The sequence below is a fragment of the Octopus bimaculoides genome, chromosome 7 (genome assembly GCF_046866305.1).
Source record: "Octopus bimaculoides isolate indiv1 chromosome 7, ASM4686630v1, whole genome shotgun sequence".
NCBI lineage: Eukaryota > Metazoa > Mollusca > Cephalopoda > Octopoda > Octopodidae > Octopus > Octopus bimaculoides.
In genome coordinates, this window is record NC_142934.1 from 3,882,135 (window position 1) to 3,904,809 (window position 22,675).

Sequence of the window (22,675 nt, forward strand, 5' to 3'; positions counted from 1 at the left end):
ATGTACTATGCACATGCACCTTTGATGAGTTGTAGTGCACCTGACCACTATACACAATGATTCCATTATTATTATTATTATCATAAAAACAACAAATTTCTTATTAAAATTTTATTAATAAAAAAAGACTATTCTGTCAAAAAGAGGAAACAAGAAATTCTGTTTTTTTAAATAAGTAAAAACTAAATTTGAGGTAAAAATTGAAAATATGAGAGTATTTTTCTAAAACAAAAAAAAAAAAAAATGAAAGAATTTTTTTTTTCTCTCTTTTTGGGAAATCCAAAAGCATGGCCCTATTTCTTCCAGGTGTACTTTTTCTTAGCAGCAGCGAAAAGGTCTTGAAGTGGCTGTTTAGTTTCACTTGGTGTTTCTGGAATCTTGAGAGTTCGCTTGACTTTGGGAAATTTCAACACAATGTTCTGAAGAAGACCGTAAAGGCTGGAACATGTCCAATACCAACACATACACTAAAAAGAATGAAAATAAAAAATTATTTAATAAAAATTGAAAAAATTCATAACAACATGAATTATAAGACATTTAGGCATTGCCATTTTGGCACCACCAATTTGCCATTGCCTTTTTGGTGCCGCTGACTTATTTGACACCAGACATTTTAATGTTTCCTCCACTGAGGATGGTGAGCTGACAGAATCATTAGGAGTTTGGCAAAAGAGACTGAGAGAATAAGTCCTGGGGTCGATTTGCTTGACTAAAGGCAGTGCTCCAGCATGGCCGCAGTCAAATGACTGAAACAAGTGAGACGAAAAAAGAAAGAATAAAAGAATACAGTCCTGTTTCTACTTCACAGATTTTCCCCTATCTGGGGGTGGGGTTGGAACGTAACACCTGCGAAAGTCGAGGGATTACTGTATATTATTTATTCATTACAAAAATAAAACACAAATCCATGAAAATCAGGCAGAATATGTTTTTGCCAATACTGACAGACTGCTGCAGTAAACTTATGTAAGGGGAGCTAACAATGGTAATTGTGATATTCTGAGCTGCCCTATGCGTTCGAGTGTACAGGGAGTTATCTCCCTTCGTGGACATCTGAGGTGAGAAATGAATGGTGGCCTCTTGGAATGTATAGGGGAGAGAGACTCTGCCGAGAGGTTTTCTATCGTACAGCAAAACTTGGACATTGATACGTGATGTTCATTGTGGTATCCCTTCATCTACAGATGATATTACCTGAATAGCAGTCTGGGAGGTCATTATTCTTTGATTGGAATCTGCTCCTACAAGCAAAGAAGACATTCCACTGACAGGAAGCATAAAGTCTGCTCTGCAGTTTATTTTTGTAAGCTAAGATAGGAGGTAATTTTGGTGCCAAAGGCTTGAGATGGAAGGAAGAATAGGTACGTCGGTAGATCATTGATGTTGATGGTTAAACACTAGGCGGTCAGTCCAGCAGGAAGTGGGGACTGTAAAGCCATTGAGAGGAAGGCCTCAAAAGGGTGCACGTTCTCTCCTGAGGACCCCTGGACACCTACTTATCAGACAATCCAGTAGATGGGGCCTCACATCGGTGAAGGAAGAAAGGCTGTGTGCTGCAAAGCCATCAAGAGGAAGGCCACTGAAACGGGGCACATTCTCTCCTGATTATCCCTGAAACCTGCTGGCGTCTGGTCTGCAGAGCCCTCAATTGATGTCACTTGCACGAGCCTTTTGCAAGTCTGCAGAAGGTAACATTGACAAATGATTTATAGAAGGTTAACGAGTGATGATTTGTCAAAAGAAATACTTACACTTGGGACGGAAGCTCCAATTGGTATCATTACAATACTGAGGCACCGAATGAGGTTTGTTATTACTTTTGAAAATTTACTTGTGTTCTTCATTTGTAATGCATACATCTGTAACAGAAAATGAGTTTATCACACCTAACAGAAGGACAGTATTTTAGGGTATATTTACTCTTATACTGGAGCACCATGTTAATAATACTTCAATCTTTTAGCATTCAGGTCATTTTGTCAAGTGCTTATTTAACCACACTGTCTTGAATTAATCATGCATCATCTCAGAGCTTTGAGATTTCAATGATATGATTGTTTATTTTTAGAATGACATTGAAGGTATGCATAAGGCCAGATCTGGTCAGTTTCAGCATGAAACATGTAGAATATTTGCGCTGGTGTGGTCATGTGATGCATATGAATATATGTATATATATATATATATATATATATATATATGTGTGTGTGTGTGTGTGTGTGTGTGTATATATATATATATATATATATATATGTATGTATGTATCTATGTATGTATATATATGTATATATATAAAAGGCTTCTTTTAGTTTCCACCTACCATATCCACTGACAAGGCTTTGGGTCAGCCCAAGGCTATAGTAGAAGACATTTGCTCAAAGTGCCACACTGTGGGACTGAACTTGGAACCATGCTTGCACCTATTATTATTATTATTATTATTATTATTATTATTATTAAATATTGGATATGCTTTGTACTTGTTGAAGTCTTTGAGTTTACAATTCATTAAACTTGTTAATCTCTCTATATGTCGTTAGACAAGATTTCATATTAAAACAAAATTAATAAACTTACTTCAATAATGGAAAGGTTAACAAGTCCAAGTGCAATGGGAAGAATCCATGTGCTGTCTGGTAATAGCATGTTGGAGAACCACAGCATGCCTTCAGTCTCCAGCTCAGGATGGAAGAGATGGTTCTCTGAAATGACAAAAATAAAGTCATAAAGAAGTATGTTGTAATTACTTTTTCAAACGATGACGACAATGAGATGTTGCTGCAACCACTGTCAAGTGGCAGCAGCAGCAGCCAGCAGTGGTGGTGGTGGTGGTGGGGAGGGGGCAGTGATGGAGGTAGCAACAGCATCATCATTTAATCTCTACTCTTCCTTGCTCGCATGAGGCAGATCTTTTTTGCAACCAGATTCCCTTCATGGCACCAAACTTCACCCATTTCCAAGCAAAGTAATATTTTCCCCATAAGGTAGACATGTTTCTTTCCACAGAAGACTGGAAAGGAACAACATCACTTGTATGACGACAATCCTAATTTACAACCACCATGAGATGTCCAGACACACGAACACACACAAACACATATAAATACACACACACATCAACACATGCAATGGGCTTCTTTCAGTTTCCGGCTACCAAATCCTTCACAAGACTTTGGTTAACCAAGGGCTATAGCAGAAGACACTTGGGACTGAACCCAAAACCATGTGGTTGGGAAGCAAAATTCTCACACACACACATACATACACACTGGTCTTCTTTCAGTTTCCATCAAGATAAAAGAATATAAACGTGGGTTTGTAAAAGCTCTCAGTCTGCAGAGCGACTGGAATAACAGGTGCAATGAGGTGGGGTTTGTAATTAGCATTCTTCAATAAAGAAAATTTCATAACAGAAAAGATTACAGATGGCTGCAGGTAAGGTATGAGTTAATAATTGGGAGAAAAGAAAGGTGTGTAGGTGTGAAGGGCAGAAATGGAGCAATTTACAGTGAAGCTAAATAAAATATTGAGACATTAGCAGAGCTGGGTGTAGCCCTATATTATCATCATCATCATCATCATTATCATTGTCATTTAAAATCCGTTTTCCATGCTGGCATGGGTTTGCTGGTTTGATAGGAGCTAGCAAGGCTGGAGAGCTGCACCAGGCTCCAGTTGTCTGTTTTGGTCTGGTTTCTATAGCTGGATGCCCTTCCTAATGCCAACCACTTTACAGAGTGTACTGGGTGCTTTTTATGTGGCACCATCACCAGTGCTTTTTACATGGGACCAGCAGGTGTGCATTTTACATGGGACCAGCAGGTGTGCATTTTACATGTTACCAGCCGGTGTGCTTTTTATGTGGCACCTGCACAGGTGTTTTTTAAGCAGACGGAAAGTGGAAGATAAAACAATGATGAAATGATGTTACAATTCAATAAAGAAAATGGAAACTAAGAAGCTTACCTTGATTGAGGCCAGGTGTGAAATCACTCATGTAGCGCAGAGCAAATGATAAGGAAAACCACATAGGTATCTGGATCCATACAAGTAAAGTGGCCTTCAACGGGTGACAGTTGTCTCTGATATACAGATCACGAATCAATTTCTTAAGCTGAAATTAAAAATGCACACTTGTAATGAAGTTCACACATATCAAAGATCAATTTTTTAAAGAAATATAATTCACCAGAACATTTGGTGTGAAAAATATAATAATAATAATGAAATGATTGTATACAGTGCTCAGGTGCACTACAACTTGTCAAAATTGTGCATAAAGCATATGCAGTATTGTACAAATGTCTGGCAAGTGAACAGTGTATGAGTCAGATACATGCTTGCGTGTGTATGGAGGGGAGAAAATCAGGTGTAGTGTTGGCGAATCTCAGGAAGCATGGAAGTTTTGAAGGATGCAGTGCTCCGACAACTAACAACTGAAGCCAGCAGTTTGTTCCATACTTCAGCAACTCTTACCTACCCTACAATCATCATCATCATCATCATCATTTAATGCCCGCTTTCCATGCTAGTATGGGTTGGATGGTTCGACTGGGATCTGGGAAACCAGTCGGCTGCACCAGACTCCAATCTGATTTGGCAGAGTTTCTACAGCTGGATACCCTTCCTAATGCCAACCACTCTGAGAGTGTAGTGGGTGCTTTTTACCTGCCGCCGGCACAGGACCAGAGGGGGCTGGCATCAGCCACGATCAGATGGTGCTTTTTATGTGCCACCAGCACGGGGGTCACAACTACTATTTCCATTTGATTTGATTTTGATATTGCTGTTGATGTACTTGACTCAGTAGGTCTCCTCAAGCACAGCATGTCACCCTACGATCCAAAGTACTTTTGAGTGGGCTGGTTACGCGACACTGGTGTAGGTTTGTTAAAAATAAATAACAACATGATTGAAATCTTGAAGCTAAGTGATAAAGCATGATTAATTCAAAACAATGTGAATTAATAAATGTTACGATCGACAGAATAATTTGAGGGTAAAGAAAATGTTTAAAATCTTCAACTTACAGAATGATTATACTTAATCCGAGCATGGTTCAATTCCCATCCAAATTCTCGTACAGCTTTAGCAGTTTCAATTTTGAGGCAATGCGACAGTCTACGTATCTCAGGTTGAAGCAGCTCAACTTTTGCAATAATGTATAATGAATAAACAGCCAAAGGAAAAGTTATAAAGGATCTCAATAGACAGGTACCAACAAGTATACTGGCCCACCAGGGTGAGCCAGTCAGGGTGTGAATATAAGTGAGAAATTCATATGAATATTTTATTGGTACAAAGTCTGGAGAGAAAAATCTATAATAAGATTCCATAGAAAATGTCCTCTCATGATTATACAGAGGGAAGAATGAATGTTTTTTGAATAAGATACTTGTGTTTTGGTACAGTTTAAATTTCCTGAGGCCATTGTTTTCAACAAAATTTAAAGTTTTGGGTTGGCAAAGAGTAGAATATTTGTAGATATTAGATTTAGCAGAATGTAGAGAATCCCATTTGCGTTTGGTCAGGTTGGATCCCAAAGAATAAGGATGGAACTTTTGGCAGCAGTAGGATGTCTGTGAGAGAGAAAAATATTAAATGGAACATCAAAGAATATTTGAAAGCAATCAAAGAAAACATTGAATCTAAGTATTTTTAAATTATATTTCTTAATTACTTTAAGAACAAAAACTTAAATTAGTATAATCAAGACAATAATCAAAAGCCAGTTCACCCAAGACCATTATGTCTATTTTTTCTCCAGACATCATCTAATCAATGCAGTCATCATCATCATCGTTTAACGTCCGCTTTCCATGCTAGCATGGGTTGATATAATCTAGATACATGGTGGAAAATCGATTTCCTACCATGTCTTGTAATAATAATGATGAGAAAGTCATAAAAATTAAGAATTTCTTCAAAACAAACTTTATTTCAGTATTATATTTATTCATGTCCCAAGGTTAGGCAAATTTCATAGAGTTAGGCAATTTAGGCCTTAACGTTAGGCAAATTGAGATATGAATATATGTAATACAGAAATGAAGTTTTTTTAACAGAAATTCTTAATTTTTATGACTTTCTCATCATTATTATTACAAGACATGCTAGAAAATCAATTTTCCACCATGTGTAATATCTTTTTTAAAAATGTTATGGGTGGGGGTACAAAAGGAAATCTTTCCGAGATTGTGGCAGGGCTGGCCCTTTGAAATAAAAGTTCTGCTCATTTTTGCCAGCTGAGTGGAGTGGAGCAACGAGAAAGGAAGTGTCTTGCTCAAGGACACATAAAATGTGTGTTGGTCAAGGACACAACGCGCCGCCAGGAATCGAACTCACAACCATACGGTCGTGAGTCAAATACCCTAGGTATTAAGCTACACGATGTTCGATTAATTCTGCTAATTTACTACCTTAAGATCGTCTTCCATGAGAAGAAAATAGAGACGTTTCGAGACAGTCGAATGTTAAGGAAATCTAAGCCGATGCTTTACGGTTTGTCATTTTCAAAACATATAAACATCTTGTGGTTTAGCTCCGGTCAAGCCTGATAGAACAGATTCGTGATCAAATGGGTTCTAGCCGTGACCATCAAGGTTAGTTTACTACTATGAATTCATTACCCAATTAATTGATAACCATGAAACTAGCCAGAACAATCTCAATCTTTCAGCCTAAGGAGAAATAAAAACATTCGTTTATTGTTATTTACATTCTGCAACGAGGTTAAAATGGTCGATGTACTTTACACTAAAATTTCAGAACACACATAATCCAATGTTTTTCTCTTTTATGAAACAGCAGAATGTGATTTGAGGGCGATTTACCGACAACAAAGAAGTTCCTTACTTGACCCAGAAATAAACGACAGTTTCCAGCTGCAAGAGTCATATTTAACTGGTGATGCCGCATACTAATAGTGCAGGCCACCTTATAAATAGAACTGGCAGAGGGGAGGCAGCATTTATAAAGTCTGCTAGAAATAGCTGTCAAACCGCTCTAATATCACACTGTGCAGTCTTAAAATAGGAAAGGGCACATTTGATAATGGTGTAATCCTAAAAAGACTTGATTCGAAGGGGAAAAAAACACGAAATGGTTATCGTTGGAACATTTTTGAAGATAAATTTGCCCGATTTGGGACTGACTCAGGTGCTAAACAAAAACTCGCTGATTCTTTTTTTAAAGCTTTAAAAATTTTATTTCAGCCTCTCAGTCCAGGTTTTTCTGTGTGAAAATACAAAATAATAATAATGAAATCAAAATACAATTCCATCAAAGCTTCTTTAAAAGTTAGTCCAGCGCCAATTAAAAACACGTGTCTTTATGCACTTTGCCCTTACAGAAACTTATAAAATTCTTTTGATTTCAAGAAGTATTTATACAGCATCAGGTAATATCAAACTACAGTTATTATGAAACATTAGCATTTAAATGAAATACAAATGAATTATGTAACATAACATCTATCGCTGTATAAATTATCTGAACGATTATCTGAGATTGTTCCACTGTCCGACCTCTAACAAGGTTATTCTTCTACATTGTGTCTGTCTGAAATAAATTAATAGAAAGTGGAGAAAGGCTTCTTTTCTTTTTTTCAATAATTACATACCTTCCCATAATGTCGTATCAAATTAAAGCGAGTGAACGATTGATAACAAGTTCGATTGCTAATAATCACTCGCAGAGACGAAATCATAGCAAAACGGTCTTCATCAGAAACTAGTTCCTTATAAAATAATAACTAAACAGCGAACTGAAATGGAAAATTGTAAAGTTAAAGTGAAATATATCTTTCTGAAAGTAAAATTTTACTTAATAAAAACGTGAATCTAACACACACGCACACACACACACGCACATACACGCACGCACGCGCGCACACCACACACAGATACATACATATATACATACATACATAGATGCATACATACAGACAGATAGACAGACATGCATTCATGCACAGACCACTATATATGCATGTGCACATTGTTACATGCATACATTATGCATGAATTCATACATATATACATGCATACATACATGCATGCATATATACATACGTACTTACAGACAGACATACATATGTATGCAAACATAATACATACATACATACATACATGCATGCATGCATACATACATACATACATACATACATACATACATACATACATACCAATCTTGAGAAATTAAGCTTCTCAAAACCAGAAAGGAGAAAGCTAATTGGAAGATTACAGATCCAATCCATCACTGGAACTGTAAAAATCTGTAAAACTTCCCAGAAGTTTATCATTTAAATATATACCAGCATGTCTAGATATGTGACTATATGCATGAGAATACATACATGAAACATACAAATCTGCACGCACATAGAATATAAAGTGAGAGAGAGAGGTGGAGATGTATAAACAGAGGTGGTGGGGGGAGAAATTAAAGGAGGACAGAAATAAGAAAGGTATAGAAGGCTGTATCTTAGAATGTATTTCTGCTCGTGTAAACAATGAGTAAGTGGCTCCAACTTGGCATTTAGATACATTAGGGGTGTGAAGTAGTATTGACGAATCAGAACTTCTCTGTTAAGCATCACTTGCATAAATCCTACTGCTGTTAGAGAAAGACTTGATTTCTTCAACTGCTTCCATTTGATATCATAGCCTTCATCTTCAACTGCTATAGTGAAGCTCTGCTTCTCGAAGTTCCTGAAAGATGGAGTGGGGGTCATGTGTGTGTTTCTTGAAGGAGCCCTCTATCATTCTGATATAGCACTTTATGTTGGCTGCGCCGTTCAGCCATTCAGACATGACCAGCTTCTTTCTACATACAAATGTCCTGTCTCTTTTGACCATTTCGAAATGACATTTCGTGTGACAAGAGAAGTAACTCTTCGATTTGCGATCATAAGTTACGAACCCTGAACCATCAACTCTAAAAATATATTTTTCCTTCATATCAAAATGAAAATTCGGGCTGAAAGGTTTTGCACTAAAAATTCTGTTTTTATTATATTTATTTATTTTATTTTGCAGATTGTGACTCAGATCCATAAAGTGTTCATCTGATGAGCCTAAAGTTTTAATTTCACATGAAACTCCGGTTTGTTGGTACGATTCTCATTACACTATCTGTGGTATGATACACAGCGGCGCGCGTGCGTGTGTGTTCTTTATATTTTTTTACTATTTGAAGTCTTCCTGTAACGAAGGAGCTAATTTCTAGCAAAAATACAAAGCTCCGCCATTGGAATGTAGATAACAAAAAAAAAAAAATGTCGCATTTTGAACTTGAGAAAGTCTTGCATATTTTTACTGTCCCGCTTATAGATTGTACTTGTAATGTGCGAATCTGTTGGTTGATATCTTTTTCTGAAAACCCTAGCGTTTCCATATTGTCACATCGGCATTGAGTTACATAACCAAATGCACCAATTATTATTTGGTATAAATGTGAATTTACAATCTAGGTTTAGAAACTGAAGGCTTCGAAATAGATATCCATACTTATCCGCTTTTTCTTCGATTTTTAAGAGATAATCACATTAGCAAAGGCAGCTGACTTCTATGACGGTACCAACAAACGATATCCGGCCAGTTATGGTTGTGCAATGAAGAAGTTTTGATGGGAATGTTTCACCAATATTCCTTATGTTTATGTTTATGTATGTATTGAGTAACAGGAGATTTCTTTTTATTTATCCCAAGACAGACCTACTTTCGGATGGCATTGAATATTGGTTTCGCGAACAATGCCATGACGCATAAGAACGTAGTAACTTTGTTTATTACTTATTCCTGTTCTTAGAATACAAACGTGTATGTATGTATGCTTATGTGTGTTTAAATAGGTGTGCCATCAAAATTCCAGTTTGAACAGCAGTTGAAGCTGTGGTTATGTGATTGCCTTGTTGAAAACGGCTAAAGGTGGCTTCCCTTTGAGTCAGCAGATGTAGGTTAAAGTAGTGAGGAAAGGCAAACAATCAGGCAATGCAGGAGAAGGACATTTGATTTCATTTAATTCAGTCCAAGTTGGCTACATAACGAATGATAAAAAAAAGTTTCTGACAGCTGTTTGGGGGGATATCCTGGGTATTGGAGGATGGTATCGAGCGAAGACTTTGTAAGTTGGGTATACTGTCATCAGAGAGATGTATGAACACTAGCGTAGCTGGGTGGGGCAGTAGGGTGGCCCGCCCCGGGCGGCACTTTTGAGTCTGCTGTAGGCAATACGTGTTTCTGTCTCGAGCGGCACATACTCTAGCTACGCTCGTGGGACTTTCTGAATGGCACACCTTACGAAAAATACCTTCGTTTTTCTTTTTTTTTTTTTTTTTTTTTTTGATGAGCTGTGTTTCATGTTGTTCATTTCTCGTAAAAAAGAAAGTCGCGCTTGAATCTAGAGGGACCCTTTCAAAAATCTCCATGAGAAAAAAAAAAACATCGCTTATAAACTTAGAATTCTCTCCCTTGGAGCAGTTAATTTTGTCACCGGTGCAACAACGTTCAGGTATGTAAGTTCTAACCTTAAAATTATAATTGTAAATTTTCTATTATAAACTACGAAACTATAACTGTAGGTTATTAGATAATTAATTAAAGGACTCTCTTTTTAAAGAAAGAGAGACACTTTGTCATTAGTAACTATTTATCATTAGTAACAGGGACATCTTCAATTTTGCGGAAACTTTGGTTCCAATGCCTTTTATGGTTGTTTTCCGAACTAGATGTGGTCACTTCTAATTTTAAACAAATATTAAATTTACTTAAATAATTAAATGAAATACAGGTACATTTACGTTTGTATAAATGATACAAGTTTATTAATACTGTCCTTTGCAAAGCGCTGTGAAACAGAGTTGTCCAGTAAAGTAGTCTGGCGGTTACGGGAATCTGATGTTATTGCTCGTAAATCAGTGCTGATTATAAGAGGTTCCGGACCATCGGTGTCCCGAAAGTTGATGTTATACTTGTATAAAGTAAACTAAAATTACATCGACACACGCACCTACAACTTTAGACATTTATGGGTATGCTACCGACACGTCATAGAGTTATGTCCCTTCTTTAATTAGGTGACCTTTACGGTCACCTAATATTGTTTAGTATCAGCACAGTCCTGATCTAGAAAGATTTATGACCAAAACACAGTATAACCAAAACTGTCTTAGCAGCATTATAAGCCCGTAGACAAATCAATGCACCGGGCCCTTATGGTATTTATTTATTAACAGCAAGCCACATCATACGTAGATCAGATTTGTGCATCTAGACATGTGAGGCCCCCAGGCAACTGTCCAGCGTATCCGTGCCTTAAGACGGCACTGACTATAGCTGCAACATACCGTCTTTATGTTTTTCTTTTTACCGATATAGCTTGTCTATAATCACATTTTCCAATATGTTGTTTCGTTTTTTTAACACGGCTTCTTCCCTCCATCTACTATTCTTTGGAACTCACTAACATTATCTTCTTTTCCGCTGGTCTGCTATATTCTGTCCTTTAAGCCTTCTCTCAATCAACATCTTTTGAATTTGTGTTTCCTTCTTATAGTTCCTTACGCTACAATGGCTTCAAACTTTGTTTGGGACAAAATCGTATTAAAAAATTAATTGGTAGGGCGTGATTTAAGGGGGTTTTAGCTTCTGCTTCTAGCTGATGGAACGCTGACTTTGGCTTGTAAATTTGTAAATGCTAGGAGTTTATCACTTTATATTTTTTAAAATATATTTACAGGCACAGCTGTGTGGTAAGACGTTCGCTTCCAAACCACATGGTTTCGGGTTCAGTCATACTGCGTGGCACCTTGAGCATATGTCTTCTGCTACATCCTCAGGCGAACCAAAACCTTGTGAGTGGATTTAATTGAGGGAAATTGAAATTCTGCTGTATGTGTGTGTGTGTATATATATATATATCTGACACCAACCCCACATAGGTGCCTACATACCTCCCATATTCAACTGCCCCACCTTCACCTACACACCTGATAACCATCTAATTCAGTACCCTCACCACATACACACACACACACCACTATACAAACACCCATACACACTGTCCAACTCATTACTCACTTCATACACCATTACGCACACACACACAACACCTTCCCCCCTCCACACACACTAGCACCAACCACTTCTCAGCACCCACACCACACACCATTATCCACACACCCACACGCAATCTTCAATAGCATCACCACACATGCCACTATACAAGCAGCCACAGTGAGAAACAGACAGACAGACAAAGTGAGAAACAGACAGACGTGCTCTTCAGGCAAGGACCCTGAGTGAAAAGATAGAACTGATCGTGATTTCTGTATTTATGTTTTTTCCAACGAAATTAGGTCAGGCCAGACAAAGGATTTTCTGTCTCTTATCTGCTTGAACCTCGTTTAACCTAAGAATGTTAGCTTAAACAATGGAACTTAAATAAGTGTGGAAGTTGACTCTCATAAATTTTGAAGTGCAAAAACCAAGAACAATAAGAAAGAAACTTGCAGAAAAATGGAGATCCAGTTTCAAGTTCTGGTTTAAAATCTAGGAAGTTATTCGTTGCATTTGCATATATGTATGTATGTAATGAGGAGGAATTAATTGAAATTACAAATATTTCATGAACCTGTTAACTTCCTACTGACATTCTAGAATACACTTGTAAAACTGTAAACAATCATTATGTGGCCATCTAATCATGATAATGTCTTTAGCCAGGTTTCTGTTGGGTCATATTTAAACGAACACCTACTGAATAAAGTGACTACTTTTCTGTTTAGAAACAATTCATTTTCAAGGCTTCCCAACCACATGGTTCCAGGTTCAGTCCTACTACATGACACCTTCAGCAAATGTCTTCTACTATAGCCTCGGACTGACCAAAGCCTTGTGAGTGAATTTGGTAGACAGAAACTGAAAGAAGCCCATCATATATATATAATGGGCTTCATATATATATATATATATGTATGTATATATAATAGGCTTCCACACAGTTTTCATCCACCAAATTCACTCACAAGGCATTGGTCAGTTCCGGGACTGTAGCAGAAGACACTTGTTCGAGGTGCCATGCAGTGGTACTGAACCTGAAACCACATGCTCACAAAGCAAGTTTCTTAACCACAGAGCTATTCTTGTGCTTCTGTAAACTTTAGTTCTCTGAAATTTCAGAAATTTCCTGTTATTTTGATGTTTTCTAAACTAGAATAACAGCAAGTGAGACATTTTAAACCCTAGAAAACAAGGGTAAAACTACACCAATGTAAATGGCACCAAACCCCTTTTAAAATACATCTTGAAATAACCGACAGGTAATTAATTTTCTTGTCTTCATGCCACTCGTTCTGCAAATGTAATTTAACTTCATTTAGGATCTATCTTTATTCAAATTTTGGTTTTAACTTTCACTGAAATTGCTTAGCAACTGGTATGACCTTTGTCATTGCTCATTCTGAAAGTTCTTTCCATGTCATGAGAAAAACCAAATTACTAAACAAACAACACATACATTCGAATAGGTGTGGGTGGTGGGGGAGGTATTGCACGACAAGCTTTCAATTTCAGTTGCAATAATAGAAAAAACTATATGTATGTGTGTGTGTATCTGTCTGTGTGTATGTGTGTGTGTGTATATATATATATATATATATATACACACACACAAATATATATGTGTATGTATATGTATATATAAATGGGTGGAGGCTTCAATAACTTCATTTCTTAGCAACGCACACCAAGCAACAGAGCAACCTATATATATATGTACATACGTATGCATATATATATATATATATATATATATATATATATATATATATGTGTGTGTGTGTGTATGTAATAGAATAACTATGACTTTTCAATCATTGGTGTTCCAAAAAGCTTTCAGGCTTATTAAAAATATATATTAGCAAAGGTAGCAGCATTAATACCTAAAGGTAACCTTTTTACCTTATTAAACAAGGATGTATTATTAGAGCAACGTATATATATATATATATATATATATATATATATATATATATATACTGACAGAGATACCCATTATTATGGTTGCATAACAAAATACAGTGTCCCGACAAGTAATTGAGTGCCAGAGTTAGAGAGAAACAGAAAATGTTTTTAGCATTTGTTTTTATTGGATGGAAGGATTTTCATATCTTGTGAGTCAAAACTTGCTGTGACAATGACAAATGCCTTTCACATAACCAAACAGACTTTTACATTGTGTAATGTAGTTTCATTGCATAGAAATGTCAGTACAATCTGTCATTTCATGTATACTATTTCATGTTCTTTGTTATCTATTGTGATTTAATACCGAAATATTGGGGGGCCCAAATCCTTTGTAATCTGATTTTTTTAATGTTTTTTTTTTTGTATTTCTTTGTGTTACAAACACCCTTACAGGCACACGAGGAGTGCTTCGTTTTTGTTTGTTTGTTTCCTTTCTCCGTTTTCTATGAGCTGTGAGTGTTGTACAAGTTTTTATCTTCTGTGTGTGAATAGGTGGAAGCATGGCCACGTGATTAAGAGGTTTACTTTGTAGCCACATGGTTTCAGATTCAGTCCCACGGTGCGACACCTTGGGCAAATGTATTCTACAATATAAGCACAGGCATGGCTCTGTGGTAAGAAGCTTGCTTTCTGACCACATGGTTCTGGGTTCAGTCCCACTGCCTGGCACCTTGGGCATGTGCTTTCTACTATAGCCTTTGGCCAACCAGTGGATTTGTTAGACAGAAACTGAAAGAAGCCTGTTGTATATATCTATCATCATCATCATCATCGTTTAACATTCGCTTTCCATGCTGACTGACAGGACACAACATTTGTCATTTCATTCGACTATTACTTACTGTTGCCTTGCCTTCCATTCCTGTAACATAGTGTCGGAATTTCAGCACTAACAGGACACAACATTTGTAATTTCATTTGACTATTACTTACTGATATTCCTAATCAAACAAATGTCTACTAAAAAAAAGACCATAAAAATAAAAAACAAACACCAAACAAAAGCACGACATGCAATGCTTTTTCTATATGAACAATGATGTTCCACTTGACTTGTAGCCTCTTCAGTGCCATTGCGGTCAACGGGGGATTCTGTAAAGCTATTCTTCTGTGTGATATACCCATTTTTTCTGTTGACCATGCTTGAATGGTGCTTTTTACGTGCCACCGGCATGGGAGCCAATCAGGCTCTTTCAGTTTCTATCTATGAAATTTACTCATAAAGCTTTGGTCTGTCCCAGGGCTGTAGTAGAAGAGACTTGCCCAAGGTGCCATGCAGTAGAACTGAAACTGAAACCATCTGGTTGGGGCCTGTATCTATGTATAAAAAAAAAAAACAGTAATAAGTTGAGGTGGGCATGGCTGGAACCCCTTTGATCATATGTCTACTCAATCAGAGCTAACTTCAGGCTGAACAACAATGTCCCTTGCAACTATTAGCTGAGTCATGAGTCAACTGACTCAGTTTCGTTGAAATAGGTATTTTGGTAGAGTCAACTAAAGTTTGGTCATGAAGTCCTTCCTTTAATATCTTCTGTCTGGGGTCAGGTCAAATATTGTAACTTTACACTCTGGGAACCTCTTAGGGATGGCTTCATACTGTACTATATTACAATGAAATAGTAGCACTCAATAATTCTTTTAATAATATGTATGTTGTTTGTGTATGTGTGAGTGAGTGTGTTTGTGTATATATATATATGTGTGTGTGTGTGTGTATATACACATACATGCACAACACACACACATGAATACATATGTGTGTGTGTGTGTGCCCGCCCATGCCTCATCCTGTTGCCAATCCCTGTATCAAGAGTAACAATATTAGAATTATGTAAATTCAGTCTAAGCTATTGTCTTTCTGTTTGCTTTCTTACCTCCTTTCATTATTTGTTTGTTTCTTTCTTTCTTTTACTTTTTTCTCTTTTCAGATGAATTGTTCGTTTAATTACCGTTAAAGCTGATCTCGTTAACTCAAAAAACTGTGTCGAAACAAAACTTGAGAAAATGTTAGGTTATTTCTCTAGAAGGACAATGTCCACAGTTATATCAAAAATAAACTTTCCAAGGCTCCAGTCTCATTCTCGGTGTCCATTTTCCGCTCTTCTCTCTCAGAATTTCCAACACCATTTTTTTCAATGCCAAACGTTTAGTGGAACACCTTACATCTTGAATAAACTCCTTCACAAGCCACTAAACAGTCAAATGAAAAAACCATCACCATCACCATCACCTTGTTGTGGTTACAGTAATGAAGCAGGACTTTTAAATCGTAACTTTGAAGTTATCTATCGTTTCCCTTACATCGTACACATGCATCTGTTGTCAAGATTTAAAATATACCAAACGGCCTTTTCCGTAGCTGCTGTACCACTATGCTATGCCATGCACAGCAATGGCCAATTATCTCTGGCACTTTGTCATTATGTTGTTATTTATTCAATAGTGGCCTGTGCAATGTTGTATGCGTTTAGTTTCTATTTGTGGAGACTTGTTGGTATCATTGCATACAACAGTGTTGAAGATTTAGTCAAAGTATCACACTTAACGTTCTGGGGAGGTCGTAAGGACATCTTCCTCCATGTGAAAAGCATCATACCCCTTTCTGATATGTCTGATAATCCGAATGACATCTTTGTGAAATTCCAGCAGTATGATAATGAAGAAGTACTCTTCCTTGTACTTAAGTTTGGAGGAATTAAGGACATGGAGAAATTCCAGCTGGTACTAGGAGACATAAAATAGTGTATATAACTTGGTAGTTAGTAACTGTGTAAATAAAAGAGTATTTAGTGGATATTTGAATAAATTGTCGCTATCATCTGAATAGCCTTTAAATCATTTTATTTCATTTTATTAGAATTCTGTATATCTTACTTAAGGATATGCTGTAGAAAGCCACAGAACTCTAGTATTTGTCTAGAGAAAGCTCAAAACAGCATTAAATGAATAGCATCTACCAGCAGCAACAGTAGAATTGCTAAATCAACATTTCTCTGTCATTGCAAGTTATCAGTATTAAGTATCTTCTATCAACTGCATGCTTAGATAAATTTTGCTTTTACTGATAAAGAAAAACAGTGGAAACAAATACTGCAGTATTGTGGCTTTCTAAAGTATATCCACATTGAGTAAGATTTACAGAATGCTGTTCTGAACCAATGTTGCTTTTGTTGCAAATAATGCATTTTTGTTGTAATATTAATGAGAGTAACAAGGTGGTTAGCTGGCAGACTCGTTAGCTCACTGGGTAAAATGCTTAGTAGTATTTCGTCCGTCGCTACATTCTGAATTCAAATTCCACCGAGGTCAACTTTGCCTTTCATCCTTTTGGGGATCGATAAATTAAGTACCAGTTGTGTACTGAGGTTGATCTAATCGACTACCCCCCCCCCCCACCATCAAATTTCAGGCCTTGTGCCTAGAGTACAAAGGATTATTAATGGGAGTAACTAGAAACGAGATAAAGATGGAAGTGATGAAGTGTCAGAGTGCTCAGGCACTCCATCACTACCATATTTACCCCCTTCCAGGCTACCCCTATCAACCCTTATATAATGCAAGGTAGCCATGTATTTCTTCTCTGGCATGGTACCTGTGCTCATCCCTCTATCATACAAATGTATGATAGAGGGATGAGCCTAAAACCACCACCCTATCTAAATACTTCCATCACATAATAATGGGAGCTTTTTCCTTTTCCCATGTTTTTTTTTTCTAATTTTTTCCCCCGTCTTGCAACATACTTTTGAAAGAATTGCATTTTGGTATTTCTTCTGGCTCTTTGCATTCTGAGACTCCAAGCTCAACTCTGTCATCTCTCCAGGGTCATTAAAGGCAAAGCACCGGGCTCGATGGTATTGACTACTCTCCCACCCCTCAAAATTTTTGGCATTGTTCCCAGAGACCATTATGAAACGGAATAAAGAAATACTTGTCAATCATTCGGGGACAAAATTTGGATTTCTTTCATGCACTTGAGACTTACAAGTAAACGAGTGTAACGGCATTCATTGGGCAATTATATTAAAGAAAAGTTGCTTCACCCTTTCTTAGTGGTTTTGTAATGATGTATACAGACGTGAACTCCATTAAAACCTTTTAGATTGAAAGGGGCGTCTGGTGAGTCACCCAAATCTTTAGATAACATTGAGGAATGCCTTAAATGATTACCATGGAGATTAAAATATGAGTGTTGCTGATTTAGATAACATTCACTATCTTACTGACAATCGTCAGGTATGAACGAAATTTATAAAGTTGATAATGATTGTATTGTATTGGATAGCCTCAACGAGACAAGAAAAACTGTTATCTTCAGCTTCACTCAACAGCATTGTGTACAAAGAAGTTAAAAGCACAATTTTATTGATATTATTATGTATTTTTTTATTGCTCACAGAGGGGACAAACAAGGACAGACAAAGGGCTTAAGTCAATTACATCGACCCCAGTGCGTAACTGGTACTTATTTAATCAACCCCAAAAGGATGCAAGGCTAAGTCAGCCTCGGCAGAAATTGAACTCAGAACGTAAAGATGGACTGAATACCATTAAGCATTTCGCCCCGGTGTGCTAACGACTCTGCCAGCTCGCCCCCTTATTGATGTTATTATAATTAACACCATCAGCTGTGAGAAGAATAAGGATTTTTATTCAAGCCACAAGGGCTAAACAGAGGGGACGATACAAAATGAACATGGGGTTGGGAAGCAAAATAAGTGCAAACAATTAGATTGATTTCATTTCAATAATTATTCACACGTTCTTTTTTTTTTTTTTGTATTTCGGGAGGGTCATTATGCTAATAATAAACACGCGTGATCGTTACCAGCGTCGCCTTCCTGGCACTTGTGCCAGTGGCACGAGAAAAGACGTTTGAGCAAGGTCGTTGCCAGTGCCGCTGGACTGGCTCCTGTGCAGGTGGCACATAAAATACACCATTTTGAGCATGGCCATTGCCAGTGCCGCCTGGCTGGCCTTTGTGCCTGTGGCACGTAAAAGCTCGCACTACACTCTCTGAGTGGTTGGTGTTAGGAAGGGCATCCAGCTGTAGAAACTCTGCCAAATCAGATTGGAGCCTGGTGTAGCTATCTGGTTCGCCAGTTCTCAGTCAAATCGTCCAACCCATGCTAGCATGGAAAGCGGACGTTAAGACGAAAAAACGAATGAACCAACACGAGTTCACATTAAGAAACCTGAAAACGAAATACAAAAATTATTTTTGTATGTGTATAATTATTTAATGTCTTATGTTATATTTTACTAACGTAGAAATTAAGATAAACACCAGTTGAAACATTTCGTTCCTACGTTTTGATAATCGTAATGGAACTCTTCCTTACAGACTTGTCCATCTAACTGTACACACAAGTTATATTTAATTTATTTGATCTGTCCACGTTTCTACCCTCAGAACTTCCAGGAAATGGATATTTTTTAATGAAATTTACTATAACAACACTTCAGATGGGGTAGATTCTGATTATATCGGAATATGTGGCGAAAATTTTTTTTCCTCCGAGGGTGAGGAAGTTCGGAAAATTCACACGAGACAGCATTCTTTACTTATAACTTCCAGAAAAACGAGCTTTTTGTATTTTTTTTATATGAAATTTCCAATAATTACCATTCAGAAAGTGTTCATTAAGATTATATGGGAATTTAATATGAATGAAAAAAAAATTTGGTGGACTCGTACACATACATACCAACACACGTCACATATATCTACAAAATAAAATTTCGAAAGATATTGTGAAGTATGTCAGTATGCGTACGCTCACTAAATTCCGATATAATCGTAATTTATGCACTCTAAAAAGTATTTGTAGATAAAATTATTTTTAAAAATACCAATTTTTCCGAAAGTTATGAAGAAACAAAGCCAACTCGCACGAATTTTCCTGAACTTCTCTTCCCACCCACAAAAAAAAAAAAAAAGAAATTTCACAAATTCCGATATAACAGGAATGAACTTTTCTGAAGCGTATTTCTAGAAAATTTCATTAGAATAAATAATATCCATTTTTCTGGAAGTTGTGAGGAAACAAAATTGGTGGAGCACATTTGTGTAGGAATGCCATAATTAAACATTGTAATTATTTTTGCTATCAGTAAATTGTTAACAGAAAGTAAGACAGGATAACCTTGAATTTTTCAAGGGGGCGTGAACCTGAATTTCTGAAAAAAATCATCTGACCAACATTGCTGGTTCACTCTCCAACGAATTCCAAGTAAAATTAAAGATTGTTACACGTTTACAGATGTAAATGGATTTCCGTTGATTTCGACGATAAGTATTATTCGATCAGCAAAACTCCCCTTCTCACTAAATTGGCGTCTAAGTGACTGAATATTCCGCAGACAGGTACCATTAACGTAATTCTCAGGCGGAATCAGTGCAGCAAGGGTGGATTTATGTTTCGTCCGACAAGCATCCATACTTTCCGTCGACCTAATTTCACAAGGTTTAGGTCAGCTCAAAGATTATAGTAAAAATAAAAATAAAATTTGCCAATGATACTTTGCTGCCGGATCGAACCAGAGATCTCATTACAGTAATATTATAATAGATAAGGGGAAACCGTAAAATTACGATAAATGTAAATACTTTATTACGCAGTATGTTTGGAGTTCTGAATGGCAAAAAAAACTTTTAATTATGGCAAAAGTGGGTATATCCTTATCAAATGTCATAATTGGATAATTTTTCCTGCATTTTTATTTTCACAAAACTAGTATTACGTTCTCTTTACGCAAAAGGCGTTTTCCAAAGTCTCTGCTGAATTCTTCAACTTTACCCAAGATTGTCGAAATAGTCGAAGGATCAATAGTTGTAGTTGCGTTTTCCTGACCCCCCCCCCCTGTTTTTTTAATGAAATCGCAAATCTGAAAGGTACTCATCTATTTAGAGGCGGACAAGGTGCCGGTCATACTGCGAGGTTCTGTAGAAATGTTTTAAAATAGGGTGAGTCTTATTTAATAACATTAAAACAGTTTGAAATTGCCCGACACCAGGGTGAAGAAAGACTGATGTAAATACAAGGTCATCGACAGATAGAAAGGTAAAGAATTAAAATTCTGGAAGGGGTCTGTCAATGTCAGACGCTCTGTTGGGGGGGGGGGAGAAGAATCAGAGATGGAAGCAAGCAATAAGGACTGTATTAAAATTAAAAGGCTTGTTGGCCAAGAATGAAGGCGACCTGGAAAGAAAAAAAATGGATCAAGTACATCATGAACATAAATGCATGTCACGTGAATGCATAATGTTTGGATCAATTTCTGTTAGCCAGGAACTGAATAAATATTTGAACTATTGAGAAAACAGTTCCCCCACCCCCGTCTAATATTTTTTAGTAAGTAATTAAACGTCTAGGTTGTTATGTACATCAATAACACGGTTGAGGAGAACTTTCTGAATTAAAGTTTGTAACTGTCGGGGTAAAATGGCTTAATCACGATTACCTCCCCTACTGCAGGTCCAGGTTTTTTTCTGTTTTTTTTTTTTATATAACTGCAAAATACCACCCCTCAATAGAATATTAAATGTTTTTGGTGTCCCTCACCCCACTTTTTACGAGAAAAACAGTTTGCACGCTTATAATTTTGTGGACATTTAAAAAAAAAAAAAAAAATGTTAATTTTATTTGAACAATTTATCTGCTCCCTTTTCAAATCCTCAGAAATCTTTTCCCCATAGAAACCACCTGTTCTAATACTGAAGTAAACTTACCCCACGAAAGAAGTGTTCAATTTCGTGCTGGTCACCGGGAAAAAAGGCATGGTCAATCAGATATTTCTGTAATTCACACAAAATGTTATTCTAAGTTGAAACTAGTATTTGGTAGAGGAAATAACAAACACCCTAAACACCGGGTGTGCGTATTCTTTACTTTCGCACAGAAAGAAAAAAAAAGTAGGGGAATAGTGAAACTAGATTACTTAATTATTAAAAGAGGATTTCCGTTAAACCTTGTCACGTGAGACCAGTTGCTGTGATAACGAAGAAAAAAAATTCCCCACAAATGGTTTCAATACAGTTTTAAGATTTGGAAGAATTAGAAAGTTCTCCATTAATTTTCTTTAATGCAAATGTTAATTTAAAATTTGCCAGCAAAATCTTATAAAATGACAATGCTTTTGTATAATAAAGTGTTTAAACATACAAAATTTTCCCCAACATGCAAACTATTCGAAAGTATCTGCAAGTCAATATATATAACGGGCATTTTTAAAATGGAATGAAACGGAAGGGAAGCCGACAATATTACGTTCAAGTGGAATTCAATAAGAAAGCGCACATATTGAAAGGCTTTTAAAAAATGAAATTGGATCGTCTTGGATATCTGGGAGGGGAGGAATACCTTTTGGCGATCCTTCGATATAACTAAAGATTGCCTACCTTTTATCCTAAAGGGTGAACTGGTGTTCAGAACAATTGCAACCTACAGTTCTATATTTAAGAGATGGAGAATTATGTACATTTTGACAAATATCCGTCAAATGTAAATAAATTGCAACCTAATATCGATATTAATTTATTTCGCTATAAGATCACACATGTATGTGGTGAGTGAGAGGAGATCGAAGAATATTCTGCATTTTAGTACGAAATAAAATTAAACGCAAACATATGTATCTAT

At 36.7% G+C, this 22,675-nt stretch overlaps 2 protein-coding genes across 7 annotated transcripts; one reads left to right on the plus strand and one right to left on the minus strand.

The window, feature by feature from the left end:
• Positions 1 to 96: 96 nt before the first annotated feature.
• On the minus strand, positions 97 to 22,644 carry LOC106874135 (cytochrome c oxidase assembly protein COX18, mitochondrial). 2 transcript variants are annotated; one of them, XM_089354626.1, is made up of 7 exons: positions 21,766 to 22,644; positions 7,625 to 7,768; positions 5,034 to 5,582; positions 3,970 to 4,117; positions 2,581 to 2,705; positions 1,755 to 1,862; positions 97 to 467 (listed from the first exon to the last, which is right to left on the minus strand). In XM_089354626.1, exons 2-7 carry the CDS (start codon positions 7,709 to 7,711, stop codon positions 294 to 296), a joined length of 1,191 nt encoding a protein of 396 aa, XP_089210752.1. In that variant the 5' UTR covers positions 7,712 to 7,768; positions 21,766 to 22,644; the 3' UTR covers positions 97 to 293. The 2 variants fall into 2 exon arrangements, with proteins under 2 accessions (XP_089210752.1, XP_089210753.1); XM_089354627.1 differs by lacking the exon at positions 21,766 to 22,644 and adding an exon at positions 8,189 to 10,475.
• LOC106874136 (transmembrane protein 186) lies at positions 9,060 to 16,857 on the plus strand. Of its 5 annotated transcripts, none has more exons than XM_052969166.2 (3): positions 9,060 to 9,116; positions 11,743 to 11,857; positions 15,962 to 16,857. In XM_052969166.2, the coding sequence occupies exon 3, from the start codon at positions 16,038 to 16,040 to the stop codon at positions 16,773 to 16,775; it is 738 nt and encodes a 245-aa protein (XP_052825126.1). In that variant the 5' UTR covers positions 9,060 to 9,116; positions 11,743 to 11,857; positions 15,962 to 16,037; the 3' UTR covers positions 16,776 to 16,857. The 5 variants fall into 5 exon arrangements, with proteins under 5 accessions (XP_052825126.1, XP_014777237.1, XP_014777238.1 ...); XM_014921751.3 differs by lacking the exon at positions 9,060 to 9,116 and adding an exon at positions 10,393 to 10,515; XM_089354629.1 differs by lacking the exon at positions 9,060 to 9,116 and adding an exon at positions 10,560 to 11,221.
• Positions 22,645 to 22,675: the final 31 nt, after the last annotated feature.